At 38.8% G+C, this 26,085-nt stretch overlaps 3 protein-coding genes and 1 long non-coding RNA gene across 4 annotated transcripts in view; 3 read left to right on the forward strand and 1 right to left on the reverse strand.

The window, feature by feature from the left end:
- The window catches only part of LOC110060841 (uncharacterized), a 6,057-nt gene extending 3,589 nt beyond the window's left edge, over positions 1-2,468 (forward strand). Inside the window, exon 4 of the mRNA XM_020767644.2 lies at positions 1,067-2,468. Coding sequence (XP_020623303.2) covers positions 1,067-1,290 — 224 coding nt within the window. The 3' untranslated portion in view covers positions 1,291-2,468. The remainder of the gene's footprint in view (positions 1-1,066) is intronic.
- Positions 2,469-3,578: 1,110 nt separating this feature from the next.
- LOC110060877 (NADP-dependent malic enzyme-like) lies at positions 3,579-15,640 on the forward strand. The gene is made up of 12 exons (XM_020767684.2): positions 3,579-3,714; positions 4,840-5,002; positions 6,518-6,877; positions 8,665-8,826; positions 9,487-9,590; positions 10,007-10,116; positions 10,672-10,769; positions 12,158-12,271; positions 12,725-12,836; positions 13,263-13,405; positions 13,955-14,128; positions 14,743-15,640. The coding sequence occupies exons 1-12, from the start codon at positions 3,683-3,685 to the stop codon at positions 14,980-14,982; spliced, it is 1,812 nt and encodes a 603-aa protein (XP_020623343.1). The 5' UTR covers positions 3,579-3,682; the 3' UTR covers positions 14,983-15,640.
- On the reverse strand, positions 14,662-18,124 carry LOC149116921 (uncharacterized). Its single transcript, XR_016205510.1, has 2 exons — positions 18,016-18,124; positions 14,662-14,890 (listed from the first exon to the last, which is right to left on the reverse strand). It is a non-coding gene; the product is annotated as an uncharacterized LOC149116921 (long non-coding RNA).
- On the forward strand, positions 17,154-24,741 carry LOC110060837 (actin-binding protein WASF3-like). Its single transcript, XM_020767638.2, has 3 exons — positions 17,154-17,594; positions 19,160-19,419; positions 21,517-24,741. Exons 1-3 carry the CDS (start codon positions 17,327-17,329, stop codon positions 22,354-22,356), a joined length of 1,368 nt encoding a protein of 455 aa, XP_020623297.1. The 5' UTR covers positions 17,154-17,326; the 3' UTR covers positions 22,357-24,741.
- Positions 24,742-26,085: the final 1,344 nt, after the last annotated feature.

Genomic DNA, 26,085 nt, shown 5'->3' on the forward strand with positions numbered 1-26,085 from the left:
AGAAATAATACTTTAGACACTTGAGACACAGGGTAAACATTTTAACCCTGGGTGGCCATTTTTTGACCATGTGTTTTCTACTCTCTGTGCATTTGGTGAATCTGTGTACCCTTTTGAATGGAAAAGGCAACTGCAAAGATGCATGAAGTCTGTTGTCCTAGCACAGGCATCCCAAAATTGCGATGTGCAAAACTGAGGTACTTTGAATGATTTCGGTAATAATTGTGAATGTTAGGAGTGGAAGATAACTCACTGAAGTAAGCTGTGTTTATACCTTAGGCTGTCAGTTGCTGAAGATCTAGGTTTTCTATAAGATTCTTTAAGGAGTTCTAAATTAATGTAGAATTCAGATACTCAATGTCTCGTCTGTTTTCTGGTTTCGATTTGAGCTATTTCAATGATTTGGGGTTTTTAGCCATTGCTGCTGTGGCCTTCAGTGAAAACAGACAAGGATGGTACATTTTCTTTTCACAAGTGCTCAATTTACTCGATTTGTCCTATCACGACTTTGGGATGCCTGTGCCCCAGAGTGAATGCAAGTCCATGACAGGTTACATCACATCGGTAATTTTAAGTGCTTTGAGGCCATTGATGGCTTGGATCTGGCCGCTAGATCTGTAGTTACACCCCATCCACACTACGCCGGAGAAATTTGAAAACGCAGGTTTCACTTTGAAAACGCATCAAATGTTTTCCGTCCACACTACGCCGGAGGAATTTGTGTTTGAGGAAAACTCGGCAGGGAAATCACATGATCATCGTGACGCCATCGTTTTTGAAAAGTTCCGTTTTCAAAATGTTTTCCGTCCACACGAAAACGAAAACCCGGCGTTTCCAAATTCCTCCGGTTTGAAGAGCGTTTTCGAATTAGTGTGGACGGTAAGCCTAACCGTAGAAATAAAGTTTATAAAGCTGCGTTTTTAAATTTCTCCGGCGTAGTGCGAATGCTGCCTTGGAGTGTAGGTGTTAAGCATTAACCCACCACACCTCCTTCATTAACATCAAATTTCAGATTAATTTTACTACACAAGTACTTAACTGCTCTCTACGTTTTTTAAACCTACAGTGAAAGAACACAATAAAGCAGTGGAAAACCCTGAAGATCAAATTACCAGTGTGCTATGCCCGGGTCTTGGAACAGCAGTTGGTAAGATGCCTCCCAAGAGATGTGCCTTCCAAATGCGACAAGCCTTTGAAATTTGTGCCCTGGGAAGGCAGAGTTCACTGGCAAATCCATCGCATCTGAGCGTTGTCTGGACTCACCATGATACCATGCAAAGCTATTCATAATTAACTGCCAAGGGACAATTTCTCATTGCATGCTTCTGTTTATAATGCGCTAGAAAACAGCCCAAAGAAAATACGCGCACTGATTGGTTTAAAACCGTGTTTTTATACTCGCCAGAAACACAGAACTAGGACGAGTTGTTTTCGTAATGATGGCGAGAGCAAAGAGAATTTACATTTTGATGATTACAGTAAACAAGTTGTTTTTTTCGTTACGGAATTGTTTAAAAGAAATAGAAAACATGTTCTCCGTGTTTCTATCAAGTTTTAGTGTAAATCTACTAGCGTTCTATCACGAATGCCGTTCTTGGATTGGCTACGCTACTCACTATCTATTCTGTCATAGAGAGTGAGTAGCTTGTTAACAAAATGACGGCCACTTCTTTGGTTTTTGAAGTGTCTATGAAGAAGAGGATTTAGATAAAGTTCTGAACGACTAGTAAATTTATACCGCGTGATAGTTGACGAGAGCTGCCCACTATCGCGCATAGGAAATGGAGAGCGAATAATCTAATTGTTAAATAGAAACACGTGTGGAAGTTTGGGAGAACTCGAAAAAGCTCGTTCTCCCAAACTTTCACTCGTGTTTCTATAATTCGATTGAAACGCCGATTGAAACACGGTACATATACGTGTTTCTCGCGTGTCATTAGTCTAAACCAATCACGTGATGCACTCGGCATCTCCCAGTTTCAAAACTCGCGTTTCACTGACACTTACACGTTCATTTGTCGCCCATAATTAAATTTTTTGACTGGAGAGAACGGAGTGTTCGGGACAGACTAGTCTGTGTACCTTGAACTTGAATTCTTGTAATATGCCAAACCACTACAATTTTTTTTAAAATCGCCTAAACGCAGAAGTCTACGTTATGAAGTATCAAAGCATTCAGGAGTGGATTCTGAATTCCTTTGGAGCTGATATTCTACCAGTGTAGTCTCGTACAACTTTTGTTACACGAGTGAAATTTCAGAAACGATCACAGACTGGATAAACACCATAAACGTTAAGTGCGCAATTCTGAGAGAGACAAGTTAGCGTTAATCACGGCAAATGTTTTTAACAACAGAAGCAGGGGCTAATTTAGGGGGGAGGGGGTGGAATGGAGCAAAACTTTTAAACAAAATGAACACAATTGTAAATATTATGAAAGAAATAAAGGCAAACACTGAGGAAAGAAACATGTACCTCATCGTAATTTCTACTTTGTGGCACTGGTATTATTTCTGGTGTAACAGTTTTCAATTAGATCCCAGTTTTCAAATTGCCACACTTTGGGGGTATGCCCCATTGATTCTGCCACCCCAAGACACAAGCCTCCCTCACCCCCATTGAAAAATCCTATATCCGCCACTGAGATGGAGTAGAAGGTTGGAAGAAAATGAAGAAACGATCATTTACGTGTGAGTTTACTCTTTTGGGCTCTTAGAGAAGTAAACTATAACATAACAAGAAAACCCTCAAGGATGTTTGCGGGGGAACCCAACCGAACGTGAAAATTCGTGTCGTGCGGAAAAGATCCAATATTTTTAAAGTGTTTGAGTCTTGCAAAAGAGACTATCTCCTACACCCCGACAGGAACAGAGCATCCACCCTTCCCCTATCATGGCAACCAAGTACCCCGTTCTTCGACTCGCGGGAGTTTGGTCAAGGCTCTATGTAAGGTGAACATTCCATCTAGAGGACTGAAATTTTGCACGTGCCAAGGTTACTCACATGTGCATCACACACTACATCAAACTGGACTTTGAGATACTTTCTACACGCACTCAGCTCATAAATCTTATAATAATGTTTGTCCCCAGATATTTAGCAATGGCGTAGACGAAATCTTATAGAAGTGAGCACATTTCACAGTGTCTATTTATTATTGAATTTTCAGTTCACGTCTGACCCCAGTTGTTCGAAGTACGCGGATATAAATGTTGTCCCGTTAAATCACTGTTCTGTGGAATTGAAAAACGAACTAGCTTTGTATTTACTTATCGAGTTGACAGCGTAATCGCTACTTTGAACAGCCCAGATTGAAGGAGACTCGGCTTTCAGGGTACATGTATTCAACTAAGGCCTGAAGTCTAAATGTAGAATTATCCAAGAGCAAATCACGATCTGATTTACCAATGTGCCCGTCCCAGTGCGAAATGAGATTAGCAATAGACGCTGGTTTAGATATTAGGAAACACATCGAGAACGAAACAATAAAGCTTGAATTGTTACTGGTTGGCTGAAAATTTGTTGACAAACGCTGACAAGGCGTCGGCCCTAGTAAACCAGTTTTGTAAACACGACGGGTAGCTAGTCTAGCATAAGAGAAACAACTGCAACAACGAAACATCTCCAGAAACGAAACCGCCGGGCTGTGCAGCATCGTTTGTTATTTCTGAATAAGATCATAATGGGTAAAAGTCAAGAACAGGAAAAAATAAGGTATGATAAGACATCCTGGTGGAATAAATTTGCAGGGAAAAGCAATCGATTACTTGCACTTCGTTGCACGACTGAAAATAATTCGCCCGGCGTCTTGTTCTGTGTATTAAATAAGTAGGCGCGGTTTTTTTTTAGATAATGCCAACCATTCGGACAGTGAATTTGGATTTTGGGAGCGTTCTTTTCTTTAATATATCAATTTGATTTATAATATTTCTCCCTGTAAACTTTTATCAATGAATCGGAAAGGCTAGCTGATGAAACGCAAATTTCTCAGAACTGACCCAAAATTAATGAGAGTGTATCCCGGGGAGTGTATAAATACGGAGAGAGAATGTTGACCCAGCCAACAATATAAAGGACAATAAAGGGCTCATAAGTGTATTTTAGAAGTTTGAAAGTCCTTGGAAGAGAGACTCAGCGATTATAGTCGAATCAAACTCTCTGCCTAAAGGACGGACCAATATTATTTTTGACGAGGGAAGGGGGGAGGGGTAGACAATCTCTTCCCAAAAAATCCTGCACAGCAAAGCCATGGGAAAACAAATCGAGCGAGTGCTTTATAATGTCATTATTTTGATATTTTGACATAAAAATTCTTGAACATGCTATTGCCCACCAAACCAAATCTTGCACAACCTAAAGCTGAGACAAAAAGTTTTCATGAAAAGGCCATATAAAGAACGGGGTTGCAATATTTTGTCTACACATGGTCTACATGAGGACACGCCCCCACCCCCTCCCCTATGAGATCAGGCTCTTCGGAATCTTCAGTCCAGAGGTTTTGCACTGTTCTTTCTAATTTTTTAGAGCGCGCGATATGATTCCTTCTGCTTAGATGATGTCAGCTCGAAAATCCGTTAATTTAGAGGAACTGCTTACCGTCTGTTTTCGGATATGCAAAGTTCCGCTTGTTTTATCAGCCTTACTCGACGAAAACTTTTTCGGATGGCTGTCAAAAAGTTAGGGACTCTTTGCTTTGATACACAACTTTTTCTACAGTTCTTTGACTTTGAAAACTTGTGTCTTCCTTTTACCTTTACCTAGTCTGTTTATATTAACTTTTTTACCATTGTTTATTTTGTAATGCAATCCTCATTTTCTGCGTGACTGTCGTGTGACCAGACAAGTACAAGAGACGGTCTTTTCGTTGGACGGAGTTGGACAAAAGAAGGACGGTTTTTCGGTGATCCAAACTTCTGGAATAGCCATGTCGGGTGTGAGGCATGTTAACAAGATTCCTACAATCAGAGGAACGGATATCATGAGAGATCCAAGGCTAAACAAGGTAATGTAAATATGCAGGCCTACTGAAATATATAGAGTCCTGTTTTCTGATTACTGTAATCCCACGACCATGATTCAACGCACGACTGCACGTACAGCGCAAAAGTTGTGCAATGAGCCCTGTCCATTTAAGATTTTTACGTCGTTTAACGAAGGAAACTTGATAATCTGTCGGAATCTTTTGTGTATTAAGTCAGTAGGTTAGGGAAAACCTTTAGTTCTTTACCTTGGTATTAAATGTACCTTATCGGGCACTGAACTTATTCTGAACTGCAAATCTCATAAGTCAACCCGCTAGCGCTGAAATTGTCAACTAGTGCTTAGATCTAAGCTAGCTTACAATAAGTCTTACAAAGAGTATTAATGCCCAAACAAATCAGATTTTGTTACAGTGTTATTGCATTAGGTTGATCTGGACAAATAACCTTCCAAAAAATATTAATTAAAAAGTGCGGGTGGTGCATTTGCATACATTTGTACATTTATGTAAGCTTATGTACACGCGCCTCTAAGAATATTTTCTCATTTAGATAACAAAAAGTTAGATTTTGCTCGCATTTGTATCCAGGAAGAAACTTTCAATCCCAAGCATGTTTTATGACAGCCACTGGCAAACTGAAAGTCTTCTTTTTTACCCATAAATGTGTAGTCAACTAGCAGGGGCATAGCCAGGATTTTTCAAATGGGGGTCACACTGTGTCAAAGTGAGTATACTCACCAGATTGTCATGACATTTTTGCCATGCTTGCTTAAAAAAAAGGGAGGGGGGGGGGGTCATGGGCACCTTAGGACCCCTGTAGCTACACCCTTGACTTGTAAATTCTTCTAACCCCTCTCCATACAAGACTTTTAGTGCTAGTTTGGAGAATCTCAACATGTGAATATTATGGCAATTTTTCTGCCCTGTGGAAGCATATGTGCCATGGTAGGTGGTACGGAAATGGTGTCTAGTCTCTAATACGAGTGGAAGGGGGAGGAGGGGTGAAGCAGGACAAACTACAACCAACTCACTCTCTCATAGATTCAATTCTAGCACCTTCTCAATAAGTGAGTGATATTTTGACAGTGGTTTGTCAAGTTTGATTCCATGTAAACTACCTTTCCATGTTTCTAAGGAAAGAAAAGATCACTATTAATAATTTAAGGTGGCTCCCTATCTAATTTTTAAAGACTACACACCCACTGAGGATGAAAGCAATCTGTGCACACTCAAAGGAAAATGTCAGGGTTTTCTGACAGTACCGGTATATGACATCAGCATGACCACTGACAAAAACAACAGGTTGTAATAAGTAAAAATTCCTGACATGGAAATAATGCCACCAAAAAACCTTTTGAATAGAATTATACTATACATTATGTGTTAGGTCTGTTATAGTTTTGCCCCAGGTAGCCTCTCAGACCAACTCTCAATTTAAATAATTTTTAACAGTTGTGAAACTGTATAATGTCACCCAAGCTAACTACACAAGGTTAGTTGATTGGCTGATTGTTAATTAATTACTTGTTAATGCAGGGAACCGCCTTCACTCTACAAGAAAGACAGATCCTTGGAATACATGGTCTCCTTCCTCCATGCATATCGACTCAAGAGATTCAAAGCCAAAGAATGTATGCAGAACTACACAGAAAGGCTAATGATCTTGAAAAATACATTCTCCTGATGGCTTTACAGGAGAGAAATGAGTCCTTATTCTTTAAAATCTTAATGGATCACACAGAAGAGCTGATGCCGATTGTTTATACCCCAACTGTGGGTCTTGCTTGTCAGAAGTATGGCATGATATTTAGGAGACCTAAGGGGCTGTTTGTTTCTATCCATGACCTTGGACATGTTGAAGATCTCCTAGCAAATTGGCCAGTTGAAGATGTTAAGGTACATGTCTTATTTATAGCAGATTTTATAGAATTAACCTATACGGCCATCTGATTATGGGATACTCAATGACTGGAAGAAACCAAATTAGAATATATATCCCAGGAGACAGGGCAGGGGTTGCAATAAAAGCCGGTTACCGGTGGTCTACTGCCGCCTGTAGGACCTCTTACCACTGTCTGTTTGGATTTCATTAATGAACATAAAAATGATAATGATAAAAAAAAGAAAATACAACAACAACAACGACCAATGAAATTTTTAAATGCTACAAAAAAGCGGGCAAAACAGACCCAAGGCCAAAAAACTGAAGTGCACGTGATAATTTCAATGTCCAGCAGTACACTACAAAACTGAAGCCTCGATATCATGACAAAACAACAGGGCGTCTAGAAAATGTAAGCGGAACAACATGAGGGACATAAATATTAATGCGTTTAAGTGGTTTTTCAAGGACTCTGGGACAAACTCTGATGGGAACCAGTCTTCGTCAACCGGTAGGAATAATGTTATCATTTCTTTGGATTGATTACCTGCCTAAGTGGATATCAAGTGTCACTGAGAGATATCTGCCTAGAGAGGTATTCAAAATGCACCTCTTTGCATCCAAAAATTAATAGTTTGTCAAAAAAAATCCTGCTTTGTGGTCAATAAAAATACCCATCAACAGCACACTTTTTGATGCCCAGAAAGCATTTCTGAGCTTCTAGATTTTTCTGGGGGGGGGGGGGGGCATGCCCCCAGACCCCCCTAGGAGAAAGGGGCCTTACAGCCCCTTTAGTGGTCACAGCCACTTATTACATCTTCAGTGGCCACTTATAACTAATGTTATTGAAACAAAAATCCAGACCATGTAGTCTGCAGACCGCGCAGTCTGCGGACCATGCAGTCTGCAAAACATGGAGACTGCAGACTGTGGAGACCATGCTGATTGAGTACTCAACATAGGATGTTCTTTGTATTTCGCATACAATCTGAGTGCAAATTGTGTCTTTTTTGATGGGTTTGTGGCTTATGGGGTTTTTTGTACTTTTTGTACTCAGTCTGTATGGTCTGCTTGGTCTGCAGTCTGCATGGTCTGAATTTTGGTGTGACCACCAGGTGATATCCAAATAACAAACCAGAACATAAATAAGTGAAAAGTGAAAAAACTACCTTGAATGAATTAAAATTGAAAAAAATGTTTACTAGAACATGTCAAGTAGTTAGGAGTCGTAGTATATACTAATAATATTATTAAAATGATTTAGTGAGTAAAAGAGTCAGAAGAGAGAGTGTTAAATTCAAGGTTGTGGTCTATGCAAAATAATCAAGATCAAATTTACTCATCTGACTTAACTTGGTGAATATTTTTTTTTATCATGATACCAACAGTTAGCTGTTGTGAACTGTGTACAGGTTTGGTAGGGGGAACTGGTTGGCAAATTCCATAAAAAATTCTTGTACGTGTGATCTAGAGAGTTACCAAAAACATTGTGTAGTCAAGCAAAAGAAATATACAGAACAAACTAAAAAAAATACACAACCTGACGGTCCAAAAAAATTCTCCAACCCCTCCTCAAAAATGATGGTCCATCACTAACCTGTCTAGCCCTGAACCTTTTGCCCTTTTTGTATTGTTTTCTAATAAAAGGATTATCCCCAAAGGGGTTCATATGTTGTTGTTCTAAATTCTGACCATTTTCTACTTTGTTATGTGGAAGGAAACACATGATAATCTCACAAGGATGAAATTTCAAAACAACATTTGATAGGTATATGTTTTTAATTATTTTCTACCATTCTAGGCCATTGTAATGACAGATGGAGAGCGCATTCTTGGCCTGGGTGATCTTGGTTGCTGTGGCATGGGAATACCTGTTGGAAAGCTTGCTCTGTATACAGTGTGCAGTGGCATTGATCCAGGAGTGTGTCTTCCTGTCATGATTGATGTTGGAACTAATAATCAGGTGAGGAATCAGCCAGCTGTGTTGCTTGTTTGCCTCTTGTGGTAAGGTAGGGTAAATCCTACACTTTCTAAAAGTCCTTTCCAAATACTTCCTGGCCTGGCCTGTTGGTTCTGTTGCTCAAAGATCACCCTCTTGCATCGATTATCAAGGACAATTACTAAGCAAAGAGGGCAGGTTGACTAGGTAAATCCAGTTGAGCCAGGTTGTTCATTGATTCCAGTGCCTTTATCTGATCTCTGTAATGTTAGTCCATCACAGGTTAGCCCAGAGAGCCATTTTCTTGCCCAAGAACAAACACAATGGGCTTAAATGCAGAGCTATCAATCTGGAACCACTAGACATACAAGACACATACACTGATTGCTTTGCATAAATAACAGATTAAGCCATTTGTTAGAGACCAAGCTAGAGATGTGTGCTTGTACTAATCTTGGTGCTAAGTCTCAATGATCATAATTGAGATTCTTGAAAATATTGAAAGCATCTGTACCAAATTATTCAAATTATTTTAGTGTCTGATATGACAGTTACCAAATATTCTTATCCATTATCAGGAATGTTACTGACTGGAAATAAAAGATCCTCCATTGCCTGGGATTTTCCTAACATGAAAGCCAGGCTTAAGAAGAAAATAACTAATTCTGATGTTCTTTCCCTCAGGCTTTGCTAGATGATCCACTTTATATCGGAGTTCCTCAGAAGCGTGTAACGGGTAAAGCATATGATGATCTTATTGATGAGTTCATCCGTGCTGCAACTCAGAGGTATTTTTACCAAGTCAAATCTTTTTTTACATTATTTATTAATGCCATACCTTTTACACATATTTAAGGTGGCTCAAATCGGTTTGCAGCACTTTTCAAGACATAGATTCTGATGGGTCATTATTACCACCCTTGATCAGTTGATGTCACAATCATGGTATCAAATAACTGCCCAATCATTGGTGAACATGTTGTTATCATTTTTGACATGATGGGTTACCATAATAACAGTATGGCTTGCTAAAAACACCTCAAATTTAGCTTTTAGTACTTATATTTCAAAAACAGCATCATGAGACCCTTTTTATACTACCAAATTTTAATAAGCAGGATAAGTTGCAACTTTTGGCAAAGTTTAAATTTGAAAATGTGTGATATTTGACTGCTCTTCATTTGACACCATTTTTCTTTTCTAGATATGGTGAAACAGTATTAATCCAGTTTGAAGATTTTGGAAACCATAATGCCTTCAGATTCCTGGAGAAATACAGAAATAAGATTTGCACCTTTAATGACGACATACAAGGTATATATAAGCTTTCTTCAGTTGGTACAGAGTGACAGACAGATTTCTTTTGAGAGGTGAGATCCAACTGTCATGTTTTTCAGGTTGCATGTGACACTTGATCAGTTAAGTTCTCATGACCTGCAGTGAATTTGTACACCTACACAGTATATTTAGAAAGACCTCCAGGACAAAGTTGAACAAGTTGAGCAGTTCGTAGTTAACACTGCCCCCGCATTTTTTTGCATGGGAGGCACAGTGGCCTCATGGTTAGTGCTCTCGTCTCTGGATTGAGCAATCCCAGGTCGAGCCCTGGCTGGGGTCACTGCATTGTGTTCTTGGGCAAGTCACTTTGCTCTCACAATGCCTCTCTCCACCCAGGTGTATAAATGGGTACCAGCAAACTTAATGCTGGTAGGGGTAACCCTACGATGGACTAGCATCCCATCCGGGGGGAATTAGAAATACTCCTAGTTGCTTCATGCTACAGAAACCAGGATAAGCTCTGGTCTGATGGGCCGGTTGGCTCGTATGCAGACTTTAAACTCCTACTTACCTACCTATGTTTATTTACAGGCACTGCATCTGTCACAGTTGCTGGTTTGCTCGCTGCTCTGCGAATCACTAAGAATAAGCTGGCAGATCACAAGTTCCTCTTTCAAGGAGCTGGGGAGGTGGGTAAAGAAAAAGCCAAAATTATACAAAAAGATTCATATCAGGTCCCAGTTGTTCAAAACGTGGATAATGCTATCCATTTGGTAAATCACTATCCAGTGGATAAGTGTTAACAAAACAAACCACACTATCCACTGGATAGTGATTTATCTGGTAGATAGCGTTATCCACCTTTCGAACAACTGGGGTCAGATCACATAGATTCCAACTTTGTTTGGCATGGAAACAGGTTATCTGTTTTCAGACATTATCTGCCCAAGTGAATTGCTGACGGAGATAATGTCCAAGGGGAAATAAATGCTTATTTTTTTAATACAAATTTTATACCGATCCATTGAATGTTTAAATACACAAGGAAAAACTGTTTGGTAGATCTCGACCAAGCTATCACTATTGGATTATTTTCATATTCCAAAATCTTGGTAGACTGTTTTAAACACCGAAAACATTTTGCAATTTACTTGAGACAAAAATGGAATGTGCAAAGATAAAATTTGCAGAGTTTGATCACTCCAGGACAACATCCCTTTTAGTTCCCTCTAGGGTGATCTGCATCAAATTTCTCTTTATAATATCAATACCTTGTCAAGCAGACAACTGGTGAGAATTTAGGAACTCATCTGCCAAGTATTTTGTGGGTCTGCACAAAGTGCAAGTGAGCGAGTCATGTGAGACAACATCCAAGCCATTCCAGTAAGCCTATTAAATATTACATTCTGTTATTATATGTTTGTGTCTCACAAGGACTGGGAACTACTGAATTCACGAATTTGATTGGTTGAAATCGATATTGAAAGCGGTCTAGATTTTCCCATCTAGACCGGCATCTAGACCGGTTACATTTTGCGATGAAAAAGTTGCCAACTAAAATGCAAAAATATTGACTATTTTCTTCTAACGATATTTATCTATGGAAGTGCCAAAAAGCCTGATGAGAAAAAAAAAGTAAAGAGGACAAGCAAACTTTGGCAGAATTAAGTTCAGCTCATCGCCGTTCGCAAGCAAAATGTCAGCTAGTACAAACCAATTACATTAACTGAATTAAATTGTTATTGTTTGCCATATAATAAACATCTTATTAACCAAGCTTAGTCAATCTGTATGGGAGAATCTTGACCTCGATCGTGTGTACAGACCTCACTGCATTCGGTCTGTATTCACAACCTCGGTCAAGATTCTCCCATACAGACCTCCTGCTCGGTTAATAAGAGCTAATTAAGTTTACAGTCTGTCAAAAAGCCACTTGCTGACTTGTGGTTAGCCTCAGAGATAGTAGGGATCACTGGCTCGCATAGTGCGCATGCTAGAGTCGCTGGCTTGCTGGCTCACAAATTGTCTACACTCAATTTTGTAAGGAACTGAGATTCTTCCTGATACTTTTCAATAGGCTGCTATTGGAATTGCTGACTTGCTTGTTCTAGCCATGATCAAGGAAGGATTATCCCTTGAGGAGACGAGAAGAAGAATATGGCTTGTAGATTCTAGAGGACTGGTTGTGAAGGTAGCCATGCTCATGCATATTACATATACATGCAGTATATAGTACATATTTACTTATTATAAAATGTACTTCTTGTACAACCACGTCACTGTATCTACATTAAGAACTCATTTACAGCTCAAGCACAGTTGCTGTGGAATTTGTTTACATATTAGAAAGTGTCCTGGTATACTCATCACAAAATCCATGTTCATACATTTCTGTTTTAAGGCAGACCATTATCTATGGTTGCATAAAGGCATGCGCACTTGCTTCTGTAAAAGTTTGAATGCATTTATTTTTGGGGGGTTCTTGTACGATGCATAAAAATAAATAAATAAATAAATAAATAAATAAATAAATGAATAAAATGTGAAAAATGTTCCCCCGATGAGAGTGTTTGTCTTACTATACATGTACTTCTGATTAGTGTGATATATGGTCAGGTTATTTAAGGAAAACTCTGTTCTTCAGGATCGTGCAGTTGGAGGATTAACTGAAGAGAAACTGAAATACGCTCATGAAACAAAGCACATCAGTACCCTTGCAGAAGTTGTTAAGACTATTAAACCAACTGCCATTATTGGTAAGCTGAAATCAGAATTTTAAAAAAGCCCTTTTGATTTAATTTATTTGAATTGAGGCCACCACACAGAGGCTCAGTGGCCTCATGGTTAGTGCATTCATCTCTGGATCGAGTGGTCTGGCTTTGAGCCCTGGCTAGGGACATTGTGTTGTGTTCTTGGGTGAGACATTTTAACCTTATGGTGCATCTCTCTACCCAGGTGTATAAATGGGTACCTGTGATCTTAATGCTGGGGGTAACCCTGCAATGAACTAGCATTCCAACCAGGGGGGAGCAGAAATACTCCTAGTCGCTTCATGCTATAGAAACCAGGATAGGCACTGACCTGATGAGCCACTTGGTTCGTATACAGACCTAAACTTACCTACTACCTAAATTTAATGGTGTACTGTTTTCATGCTGATTTCCGTTTACCTTTACACACAGGTGTCGCAGCAGTGGCTGGAGCATTCACTGAAGACATTGTTAAGGCTATGGCTTCCTTTAATGAGCGACCTATCATCTTTGCTCTTAGTAACCCAACCTCCAAAGCAGAATGTACAGCAGAACAGGCTTACACTTGGTCTAATGTAAGGAAACTCTTATTTTCTGGGATAATTCAACTAGGTATAGACAGATCCAAGTCCAATTGGACAGCAGGAATAAAAGATATTTGGGGAAATATGCAGACCATTTTCCTGCCTGACTGCGGACTGTTGATTTGCTGGTATACTGACTGCAGTCAGTGCCTAAGATGATTTGACTATTCACTGAATTAAGTACAGATAGTGGTGTCACCTGTTGATTATTAAATTGCCAACTGGGTCTCTGTACAGAATTAAACTATCAAAAAGAAATAACCTTGATTCACTTTTTGTGAAAATCGTGGTCTACAGGAAACCATCACTTGCTACAGGTAGCCCAAGTGACCATGATATTACCACAGGGTATCCAGTTTCATGGGAGTGAAACTTGCATAATTTGTTCTTAATCACAAGAGAAAATAAGAAACATCTACAAAGATACAAGTCACAAAGTTCTCCAGTTCAAGTGGTTAGCGTGCAGCATATGACACAATTTGATGATGGCTGGTGTGATTTCAAGCTCATTGCCCTGATCATGTTGCCAACCTTTTTCAGGGAAAGGCTGTGTTTGCCAGTGGAAGCCCTTTTGCACCTGTCACTCTTCCTGATGGGCGTCATTTCATACCTGGTCAAGGGAACAATGCCTACATCTTTCCTGGTGTAGCACTGGGTGTGATTGCCTGCAAAACTCAGCATGTTACTGATGAGATGTTCCTTCTTGCCGCGGAGGTAACAATAAAGTTACTTGTTGTGGCATTTCCAGAGTCATTGGTTAATATTTTTTGTGAGCTTATGAAAACATCACCCATTAAACTTGAAAAATGGTCATGAGAGTTATTGTTAGCCACTGCACTACGGTTATAAGGCTATCAGTCTTAACAGACCCTATTTGTTCGTAACACTGTCCACTGGATGAATCACTATCAAACAGATAAAAATGTGGTAAACAATAATACAGCCAAATACGATACTTATTAAGAACTGATTTATCCAGTGGTAGCAGTGGATTAGAATTATCTGTCGATCTATAAATCTATCGGGCTGTTTATCAACATGGTAAGCACTCTTTATTTGTACATGACAAAAGAAACGTAAAAACTAGAAGCTTGTGGGGTAGTGTAAAGAGATAGAGCTAACCTTTTACTTTCACTTTCCCTGCTGCAGTCATAGCTGTTGATTCTAAACAAGTTTCTATTATCTTTTAACTAATCCCCTGATTCAGTTATGGGAGTCTGTCTACTTAATAATAAATGTAATATGACTTTTCTTTTACTCTCACAGTTTCATTTTATTAACTTATGAACAATTTCATTGTGTGACACACTTTTCATCTTTCACCCCAGTCTTTAGCCAATCAAGTGGAATCCTTGCAGCTGGAGAAGGGCTGTCTGTACCCACCCCTGAAAGATATCAGAGATGTGTCCTTTAAAATTGCTGTCGATGTAGTGAAGCTGGCATATACTTGTGGATTAGCCACCATTCATCCTGAACCTGAAAATAAACAACAATTAGTCCAAGAAAACCTCTACAGTGCAGATTATATGTCTTACATTCCACACACCTACAACTGGCCGACAGAATGACTGAATATTGAAACAACACCAAAACAATTGGAAAACAAAATCTGAATATTTTTTTTTTCTTTGAATGGAATAGTTTAGAGTGGTTTAATATTTTTTCTTGCGATAGTAATAACGAACGTTTAAAGCCACATAATATATCTTTCAGGCAAATAATTTCACAAGTATAGCCCGTGAAATGTAGCCAATGGCGATGAGTTAGGTAATGGTTTAAATCGGATTTTTTAGATTTTCACACATTTCGACATGTATTTACTGTGCAACAAAACACTTTGTTTTTGTATTAGTATCTCTTTTTATCTCATCAGTGCATATTAGTTCAAACAAGTATTTGGTGAGAGCGCACAAATTAGGATGGAAACTGATGATATGTTTTCACCAGCTCTTGTCATGTGCAGAGCTGTTGATCTGTTGAAATCACAAGTCTGATACACAAAAAAATACTGTGAGCTGCAAAGGTTCTGGGTAGTTAAAATTTATCATACTTTCAGGGGACAAGAATTGATGCCTGTTTGATGAAATTCTAAACCCAGAGTTACATAATGTTGAAAATACTTTTTGGAAGAAATGAATTGTCAAGAATTAAATTATGATCCGTATCTCTTGATGTCAATGGTTTTTAATATATTTAGAAAATAAATCAATATCAAACAGAGGATAATATATCTTGCCATGTCATTTGTTTATCTTATTACAAAATAAGTAATAAAAAAGCGCGCTTTAAAAAGCTTGGGAGAATTTAAAATGTGTGGAAACACGAGCCGCGCGCAGCCTGTAGCCAATAAAAGAACGGCATTCGTGATAGAACGCTTGTAGACTTTTAGGCAGTCGGAGGAATTTGAAAGCGGAGCTTTATTTTTACGGTTACACAAACCCGTCACTAAAACGGAGCTTTTCGAAAACGAACAAAAACCCGGAGGAATTTGAAAACACCGCTTTTCGTTTTCCCGTGGACGGGAAACATTTTAAAAACGGAGCTTTTCGAGAACGATGGCGTCACGATAATCACGTGATTTCCCTGACCGAGTTTTCCTCAAACACAAATCCAAAATGGTCTGTGATTGTTGCGTTTTTTCAATTCCTCTGGTGTAGTGTGGACGGAAAACATTTGATGCGTTTTCAGAGTGAGTTCAGTGAAAACTCCGTTTTCAAATTCCTCCGGCGTAGTGTGGACGGGGCTATACTAAAACTCCAACGTTAGAAACACGGAAAATGTTTCATAATTCGGGGATCCGGCTCTTATTTCCAGGTAGAAGCCAGAGAAAAAAACATTAAGGAGACGGGATAGAAAAGAAACGGAAACACGTTCGAAAAGGAAAGCGATTTGTTATCACGAATAAAAGGATGGCTTGATGGCGGGATTTTTGTTTCCTTCTTGAAGGTTACAATAAACCTTCACGCTACCCTTGGCTCACAGGACCCATTTCTATTTCCGAAAATGGATGGAAACTACGAAGCAGAGCCACCATAACCACGAAGTTGTGGAACAACGCGAGAGTTTGGAGCTGCTTTAGGAGGATAGTGCAAATCTACCCAAGTTAGATGATGAACTCAACTGTCACATAAAGAGAACTCTTAAAGAGGACTTTTTTCTGTTTCCCTCGAGCTAATCGGAGAAGATAGATCAGTAGCAAAACGGCGGTATCTGGAAATTAGATTCATCCTAAACCGTATTGATTATTTTTTAGCTTAATTGATAGGCTGTCAAACGTTCTACTACAAAAAAAAAATCACCTACACGGTTTTGATTTATATGCTTTCTGGAAAAACGCAATTTGATAGGGAATTTGGCCCCCAAAGTTAGCTAGCTCTCAGTCAATAAGCCCCCCCTCCCCCCCCCCCCCAAAAAAAGCTTGCTTAAACTTGGTTTTCTATAGATGAAAAACACAAACTTCGCCTGAATTTCAGCCACCTTTTCGATTCGCACTATCCCCCAATTCGGATCGAATATAAATTCTTGTACGTTCTTGTAGGTAATTGTTTGACTTGATATATGGTTTGATTTCAGTTTGGATCAATTTTTGCGAATCATTTGTTTTTTCTCAGAAAAATACACTCCAAAAGCGAAAATATTTGCGGTCAAGTTGGGATTGGAAGTTTGTCGGCTTTTTTTCGTGAAAATGGTCGCCTTCCGAAGATTACCGACAACCCAGCAACCCACTCGCGAAGAATCTTGGGCAGGAGGAAGTCGCCATTTTGGGTGTTTGAGCCAGGGTGGAAATTAGTGAATCTATAGCATTTTTGAATTTGGTCATTTCTACAGGAACTTACCACCATCCGGTGGAGGTCAAAAAAGACTGGGATCTTGGCTTTTATCTCACGGTGTCGGTTGATTTGGTAATCGACCATGCCGCTGATAAAGAGATCGGTCGATCCGATCGAGCTGAGTCGTGGAAAGTTAGAAGACGGGCTAAAGAGTGAACTGGAAGCCGTGTCCGTAAACACGTTATGTGGGATAATGCGACAACTGAGCAGCATTTCTAAACACGCGGAAGATCTTTTCGGCGAGCTTTGTGCCGAAACAAACAATGTCTTCCAAAGAACGAACTCTCTTCATGAAAGAATTCAGAATTTGTCCATGAAGGTGACACAACTGGACTCGAATGTGGAAGAAAGTAAGTGATCAAGGTTATGTGGGAAAATAATATACGACGCATTCCTGAGCTAAATTTATCAAATTCTTGAATCGGCTAGGAAAGATAAAAATGTCTGCTCTTGTTAAGCTTATATAGTATGCAAAATATATGATGGAAATGCTGTGAGGATATCATTTTAAGCTAATTTGACTTCTGGTCTGTACACAACTTTATGTTATTGTTGATTTTCAATGAATAATTATTTTGTTTCCATGTCGTTTTCGCAAAAAAGAATCTGTTGCTAAAATATCGGAAATTTTCAAGGAAATTCTACGGCGTTTTTACTCTAAATTTGCGTGAAAGATGTTTTTAAGTTAAGCTTATAGTTTTCCTTTTATAATTTGAAAACAATCTTATTTCTCGATACTTGTCATCATATAAATTAAGCTCTTAGTCATACCTGCTGGTTTGGCGGCGTGATTAGCGTTTGAGTCTTGTGAAGGTTACTTTCGTAACATTTTAGAGTATTTTCACCGAAATGTAGGGGGAGTTTGTTTAATAATTTGTTGAGAAACCCTATAAAATATTAACACAGAACAAACTGTTCGTAATCCTTTAGTTAGCAAGCTATTATTTAAAAGTGTTTGTTGCTAGTGGTTAATTATAGCAATGATACATTAATGTAAAAGCGGTGGTTATTTCTTGCCAATTTTTTCAAACGTTTTTCAGATGTATGTGTGCACATCAGTAGGCTAGTTCGAATGCAGTACTTCAATAGTTAGCTTGTTATCACTATTCAATATTCTTGTGGGTGTTACTTTAGAAAACTGGTGGTTAAATTGTTAACATCACCAGTTTTGAAGTCAGATAATTTCTCATAGCTTATTGATCATTTTTACGCCCTCAAGGTCTGTAAAAAAGATTGCAGCTAAAACAATTTCCTCTGGTGTCTGTGATCTCGACATTTTCAAGGTTTAACTTTACAGAATTTGTGCAATGGAATCCTAACAAACATGGCTGCGCCAGGATGGGGAAAAATTTAAATTCATCCTGAAAGCTGAAAATAATGGCTTTGATTAATGTAAAATAGGTCAAGGTGCATGTTACCAACCTCAGCTTTCATCTTCAAGACTTTGATTATTTTTACCATGAGCGTGATTATTTTGGAAAGCACAAAGATCTTTTACAGTGAGGACACTTGAACTGTGAACACTTGACATTTTTGTACATTTTTACCATAGAAAGAGGGCTCTTCATATTAACAAGGGTGTTTAAACTTAAAAAGATTGGCATTTTTACAGTGTGAAAAATGCTAATCTTATACATTATATGAAGAGCCTTTATCCTGCAGCCACCTAAAAATATACAACAAGTGTAAAGTGTTCACGTTTTGAGTGTCTATAATAATTATTAATCACTGGGTCACTGGGTCAGTTTCAGATAACTTCCTTCATACTGTAATATCAGTTATTAAATAATTATATTTTGATAAAGTTGGGGGAGAGTAAACCCTCTCATTTGCCCTCTGAGACTGAAGAATAGCTTCAGTTTAGCTGAAGGAAGTGTAAGTGTAACATTAATTTGACATTTTGTTCAATTTTCAGTTTCTTTACAAGATATAAACTTGCGGAAAGCCTTCAAGTGCACCATTGTAACAGATCAGCAGGTTTTGGCCAGTAGTACTCTTCCCTCAGCAATGAAGGAGAGATACAGCACTTGTGATAAACCACCTAGGCTTCAGGATATGAACTCTTACAGAGATGACAATAAAGATGCTCTTAAGTTCTACACTGATCCTACATACTTCTTTGAGCTGTGGTGTGAAGAGATGAGGAAAGAAACAGAGAAGAAGAAGAAAAAAAGAGTGAGTGTTTTATTTGTTTGGTTTGGATCAAGTTTATCCTCTCACTGCTTAGGTTTGTGCAAAGGATAAAATCTGCCATACTGATAAAAGTAGTATTATAAACTGTTCAAGGAAGTACATGTGCCTCGATGATTATTGACCCGAGGAGGCACCCTAGGATTCCCCGCGTGTATACATGCAAGGAATTTCAAAAAAGTAAGAAATGTGTTGGTAGTATGCAAAGTGTTCTTGATTTGATGTTGGTGGTATGCGAAGCATTCTCGATTTGATGAAACTAGGCGCGCACAGTGGTCTCGGGTAATGTGGGGTAAGGAACGCAGGCTCACAAAACAGCTGGAGTGGTGTGGGGTACATGAAATGCTTGATTTCAAGGTGCTTGCAGCCATGAGTTCGTGTTTCGCCATCTTCTAGCAGCATTTCAAGGTTCTTGTAAGCACGAGTTCGCATTTCACCATCTTTGAGTAGCATATCAAGGTCTCCCAACCATGAGTTCACATTTTGCTATCTTCGAGCAGCATTTCAAGGTCAAAAAATACTCTCCAATTACAATATGCAGCAATATGGCCTGCATGATGATTTTAGCACGATCAAATGAATTCGCTTCGAAATGGCCGAGATTCTCATCTAGGACAAATTGAAAACAATAATTACTTCAAAGATCCTGAAGATGGATTTTGGGAGAAAAACAACTCAGAAGGTATCGTAAGAAATTCTGAAGTATAGTAGAAATTCGAGGCCAGTGTTAAATACCCTTCTGATCCTTTGACATCTCGTTTATTTGGATCGCTTATTTGTACTGAGTAATCCTATGTGGCGTAGAGCTCATGTGACAGTTGGGTGACTTTGCAGGGATCCAAATGTGAATGCAATTGTTTTGCAGTGTTTTTGTTGAGGTCAAAAAGCTTGACTCTAATTTGCATATATGGTGACTGTAACACGATACTTCTGTTTACGTCTCGGAAAAAATCAACTTCCGTTCTACTTTCGAGATATGATTGCTCGTATATCAAGACAAATGGTTTGTTCGCCACGTCTTATCATGTCAGCATTAAACGGTACCAGTTTACTGGCTGTGACATGCCCCTGCAAAAATCAAGCGGGGTGGCCATTTTGGTGTCCTTACAGGAATGTGGTTTTTTTGGCCTATAACTTTGCATAGGGAGACCAACTCTGAAAAGCCACAGGTCAAAATTAGGTTTGCGTTCCACTTCATCAAACACAAAAATGTTCAATATTATTGTTTTCAATCAGCAGAAATAAAAGAAAACGGGGGCAGATTTAGTGATAACTATTACCAGTTAGTCATATACTGTAGACCCTTGTAGCACATGGCCTTCATCATCATCATCATCATTTCTTTATTTAAAACACGAAATCTTATCATAAAAATGCTCTTCCTAGGAGTCGTGTGAAAAATTACAAGAGAATACATCACACTAGTACTTTATTTTAATACCAAAGTAGAAGATGGTGTTGCCTGTTTTGTTTGAGGTCTAAAAAGAACTGCTACTGGGCACACGAGCAGAACATGAGTGGGTTCAGGAGTTTTTTAGACCTTGAAGTGGGCATTAATTTCTCAGGAAACATTGGAACACCATGTTCTATTTGGTTTAGAAAACAACATGAAAAAGCAAAAATATTTACATCTGAGAGGGGGCAGTGATTGTCCTAGCAGTGCAACATCTGGTACATATGTGCTCTATAACTTTCTATTTTTGGCCTACCTTCCAGGTTTTAGGGCACAGAATTAATTTAACCTTTTGTAAAGGAAATAGTAAGATTGCTCCTCACGTACTGCTGAATTTTGTGAGAAGGGTGACTGAGAAGTTCTCAGATGTGCTTAATGCTTCTGTCTTTGAACTTCTCTAGTGTTCTTATAAATTCCTGTTTGCTTACAATACCAGTTATGTAATTAGCGAGTCTTTTTTCATTTGAACCTTACATTGATGAATCACATCTCATCTCTCATCATGCCTCTCAGGACAACTAAGGCCATGATGAATCACATATTAAGTGATAAGTGTAAACAGATTGCATGGTACAACAGGGGCTGACAAGGTAGCTGAGCTTAGTTAATGAGACTGTGTTTGCTTTTAGCGAGCGGGCCGGATGAGGGCTGGTACAAGGGAGAAGAGGCCAGTCAAGGCTGTGAAGAAGAAACAGTACTGTGCTCAAGGCGAGGAATTTAAAACTGCTGGCAACATATCTTCACCTGCTGCTATTACAGAAGAAAGTCACCATGCAGAGAGACGTCCCACCAATCATTACTCTAAACAACTGAATGGTGGCATCCCTGATGGTACGCCTCCCAATCATGTTATAAGTCCTGATGCTGGAACAGGAAAATCAGGTTCTCCAGCCTTGAGGAGGCAGTCTAGACGATACACTGGCCAAAATATTAATAAGCCAAATGTAGCACCACCACCCCCTCCAGTCCCTTCATTAGGAAAAATGTCATCTCCTCCTCAAGCTCATGATGATGCCATGACATCACCTGCGGGGAACATGGTCCCACCACCACCACCATTGCCAGGGGCTCCTGCTCCCCCTCCCCCTCCACCCCCACCTCCCTTACCTGGTCAGGGTGGGATGCCATCTCTAAAGCAGGCCCCTTCGGACCCCTCCGTTGGGCCGCAACCAACAGTCTCACCAATTTCAGAGTCAACTTCAGAGTCAAGCATAAGTGTTCAAAGTGGAGAGACACCCCTTCCCCCTCAGAAACAAGTTGATGCTAGAAGTGACTTGTTGTCTGCCATCAGAAGGGGCATGGAGCTTAGAAAGGTCCAAGTGCAAGAGGCCAAGAATGAGCAGCGCAATGATACAAATGGCTTTATGGATGTGGCAACCATTTTGGCTCGTCGTATTGCGGTAGAGTATTCATCTAGTGAAGATGAAAGTGAGACTGGCTCTGAATGGTCTGATGGTGAAGATGAGTAAATGTTTTGTCCTGACTTCATCTTCTGACCACTTTAGAATAAAACTGGACAATCCATGGACATTTATAGATTGTGGGGTCTTATTAAAGCAAATCCAGCAATAGTTTTGTACAGATGCATGAAATCTGGAGTAATATTATCTAGTGCTGCAATTATTTGATGGTTTCATGGGTTTTGTATAACTTTTTTACAAAAAACATACATCCAAAGCAATGTACAAATTAAAGTACGCCATACTTTTTCAGTAATAATTTGTTATAAAATTGAGAAAAAAAGTTAGTGATAATAGTCATAGAGGTTATGGATGGTGACAAGAAATTATTGTTCTGTTGTCTAAATTGGTCATTATATGAAGAAGTCTTGATGTGCTGTTAAGAAATTATGTGTGCGTATGCAGTTGAACTTTACAGAGCAGCCTTCAAGCTGAAGCATGCACATGCAGTATGGTTGTCTGTGGAAGTTTAATTGTATTTGATAGAGCTATATTGTTGGTTGAGGCAGTGACAGTTTTGTTATTAATATAAAGATCAAAATTAATGTTGCCTTTCAAAAAGACAGTTTCTTTGAATATTGACATTAATTTTATGTTTTCAGAATGTAACATACTAGAACAATGAGCATACTGGTCACCTGTTGTGACATATTCTAGATACAACAAGTGCAAAATGGTCAATAAAATGTAATGGTTTCTTTTTAAACCGCTCTCTGTATTAAATAGATGCATTGAAACTCCACTTCACATCCGAAATGGAAAATTTATTTTAGGGTTTATTATCTCTCATATGTCCATGTCACAAGAATTAAGGCAGTCACCATTTACATTCTGTAAAACAAATTGTCTTGCAATCAAAGAAATTTGACGAAAGCAAAACCAAATGAATGTTAGCCGGTAAGGATAATTTGGACACCAACATTTAAGTAATGCAAAATGGAGCCTTCAAATGCCTGGTAGCCTATGTATAAGAAAAGGTAATGATTTTGGGACGTTGATAAGTACCGGTAATTTGATTGACCAGTGTATTTCCACAAGTAGTAGGAGTGGTTTTCAATAATGAGTGTCATAAAACCAAAACCATTGTAATCGCAATAGCCAATCACAGGGGACTCGGACAATCCAGAGAACCAATCAACATCCAAAACTAATAGATGGTTTTGGTTTATTTCCAATTGGATTAGAAAGAGGTGTGAGTTTTGTGAACCAATCATTATGCACAGTAATGCAAAACTAAATCAAATGTGAATTAGTTTGGACACTCAGTTGAAAACTGCTTAGCAGAGTCGCTGAATGACTGATGCAGATGAACTGGTTAAAGGTTTAAAATTCTGCATTATATTAAAATCAAACAATCTCATCAGGTAGACCTGCTCAGTATCCTGTTGTTTCCTGTTAAAAAAAATGGTGACAATTTTTTTGCATTGTCATCCAGAAACAACTTAATAAATTTGATAAAGGTAAATGGGTGGTACTGGGGTGAAGGGGTCGGGGTGGGAGAAGTTTTTTGGGAGAGGGCTCCTGAGTCTTAGTCTTTTCTACTGTAGACTTGCCCTCCCCTCTTCTTACCCTCCTCTTTTTCTTTTACCTTGTTAGGGGTGTTTGATTGGTTATAAGAAGTTTTATTTCACTATATTTCAACCTTTCAGCATTGCATTTTAACATTCTAAACAGGGCTACTAATACTAGATCTTGTGTTGAACAGGTAAAGTCACAGAGAAATAAAAGCATATGTATATTGTAATAATAGTAAAGAGAAGGGAAATAGTTTCAACAAAATGACATTATTATCAACATTTTTCATGTACCATAATTGCAAATATGTTCTGTAAAAACTATTTTTGTATTCCACTATGTTTGGTACGTAAGTTCACATGTTTTGTAAAAATGAACAGGGCGATTGACAAAAAATTTGTTTGCTTTCAGTTGGGAAACAAGTGCAGTTTTTGCAAATCTTAGTTGAAACACTTCTGAAGTTGTGAATCTTTATTGTCCCATAATAAAAATAACAAGAACTGAAAAGGGCTATGAAAGATGTCACATGATCATGGCACCATCAGTTGCTTAGCAACTATGAGACAAAAACTGCAGGCTCAGTTTGGTCTCGGAAACTGGAATTTGCTGTCAACTAGTACTTGTTTTCTCAACTGTATGAGCTAGAGAATCAAAAACTAAAAATAGCATTGCCAAGAAACCTGTTGAAAAGCATGGAATGAGGTTTTCACCCATTAGTATAAGATTCTCTTGTGTAGATTTGATTTTCAGTCATTTCATGATGGTGATTTTCATCTTTGAAGGCTAAGAATGCAGGTGCATGGTGGGCTGAAAATCAAGCCTATGTTACATTGTTATCACTAAATGCTGAAAATAAATAAAACTAGCACAGTTATTCAACGAGGTGTCATAATTACATTATAAGGTGCAACAATCTGTGTTATATATCCTGCACGTGGAAAGATAAAATGCTTGAATTGTTTCACTTTTAAGACTTGTACAGGATAAGTCTCTACAAAGCAGGGCAAGAAAAAAATTTGAAAGTGGGCCAGCACATTTCAGTTTTCAGTAACCCCAACTAAAAATTACTTGCCCAATAGACATGCAATGATCATTATCGACTTCATCATTTACTAGCTAGGCACGCTTTCAACTCATTGTTCTGCTCATCCAGTTGAACCTCATCCCCAGGGCCTTCTCCACTTTTCAAAATGGCAGGCGGGAGAATACCCTTGCTAAGGCTGAACTAACACCATTGCTGATTAGCCCATTTATATGAACAGGCTGATTGGTTTAAATAATCCTAAGGAAATATGGCAGACATGGCGAGCTTTTAAACGAATAAGTAAGGGCTATAGGAGGTTGTATTGCAGTTCAAGTGCTGTCATGTGATAGAAATTTCCAAGATTTTTGGAGATTTTGTACCACGTGATCCAGCTGTTGCAAGGGTCTTCTCCCGACGAGCCGCCATTTTGAAAGTCATCGAGGGGAAGGCCCTGGAGATGAGGTTGCTTCCACTGAGTCTTAAGTTTTTAAATTGTTTTTGACTACTGAGCACCCACTGGACCACCAAACTTCCCGATTCACTCACCCAAGAGCAAAATCTTACTTGCCCGTGGCAATCCACCCTGGTTTTTTCCTGCCCTGCAAGGATCATGATACTTGGTCAAGCTACATTCTAGGGTTGTTTGTGGATATTTACAAGCTCTACTTTCATCACTTGTGTTTACCCCAAATTGCTGGTTGATTTGTGCGAAAATCACCAACTATAATCGACCCATTAGCCATCATTTAAATGGCCCCCTATTATCTGTAAATACTGAACTTAAAGCAACTTATCTTTATAATGTTTTGTGCATTCCTTTTGGCAATTTTGGATGAAATGTTGTAAGCCGGTAGAAGGCGATGAGAGATAAAAACATTCAAATGCATGATTATAATGATTGTCACAAAGTGGTTGAATAACTTCCTGTGGATTATACACTTACAGTTAATACTGAGAAGTTTACTTTTATCTTCTAATTCTTTCTGTTTACTAAGTGCTTTGATCTGTCCCCAAGCTCCCTTAGCAGCTTGTGCCTATTTGGCCCCAATACTTTCTCTTTGATGCCCCTGATTATGTTCATAATTATACATGGTCCATGCTGAGCAATGACTTCATGTAGTTCTGCTTTGACTGTTTTTCTGCAAGATCATTTTGTTCGACATCTCCCAGAACACATGTCCTGTCATCCCTTTTGTTTT

This window comes from Orbicella faveolata, unplaced genomic scaffold (assembly GCF_042242905.1).
Source record: "Orbicella faveolata isolate gen_17 unplaced genomic scaffold, um_ofav_v1 contig_12, whole genome shotgun sequence".
NCBI lineage: Eukaryota > Metazoa > Cnidaria > Anthozoa > Scleractinia > Merulinidae > Orbicella > Orbicella faveolata.

Coding starts and splice junctions, on each gene's coding strand:
- LOC110060877 (XM_020767684.2), top strand. CDS start 3,683: ATGGGTAAAAGTCAAGAACAGGAAAAAATAAG. Junction 6,878..8,664: donor GGCCAGTTGAAGATGTTAAG/GTACATGTCTTA, acceptor CTACCATTCTAG/GCCATTGTAATGACAGATGG. Junction 9,591..10,006: donor ATCCGTGCTGCAACTCAGAG/GTATTTTTACCA, acceptor TTTCTTTTCTAG/ATATGGTGAAACAGTATTAA.
- LOC110060837 (XM_020767638.2), top strand. CDS start 17,327: ATGCCGCTGATAAAGAGATCGGTCGATCCGATCGAGCTGAGTCGTGGA. Junction 17,595..19,159: donor GGACTCGAATGTGGAAGAAA/GTAAGTGATCAA, acceptor TTCAATTTTCAG/TTTCTTTACAAGATATAAAC. Junction 19,420..21,516: donor AGAAGAAGAAGAAAAAAAGA/GTGAGTGTTTTA, acceptor GTTTGCTTTTAG/CGAGCGGGCCGGATGAGGGC.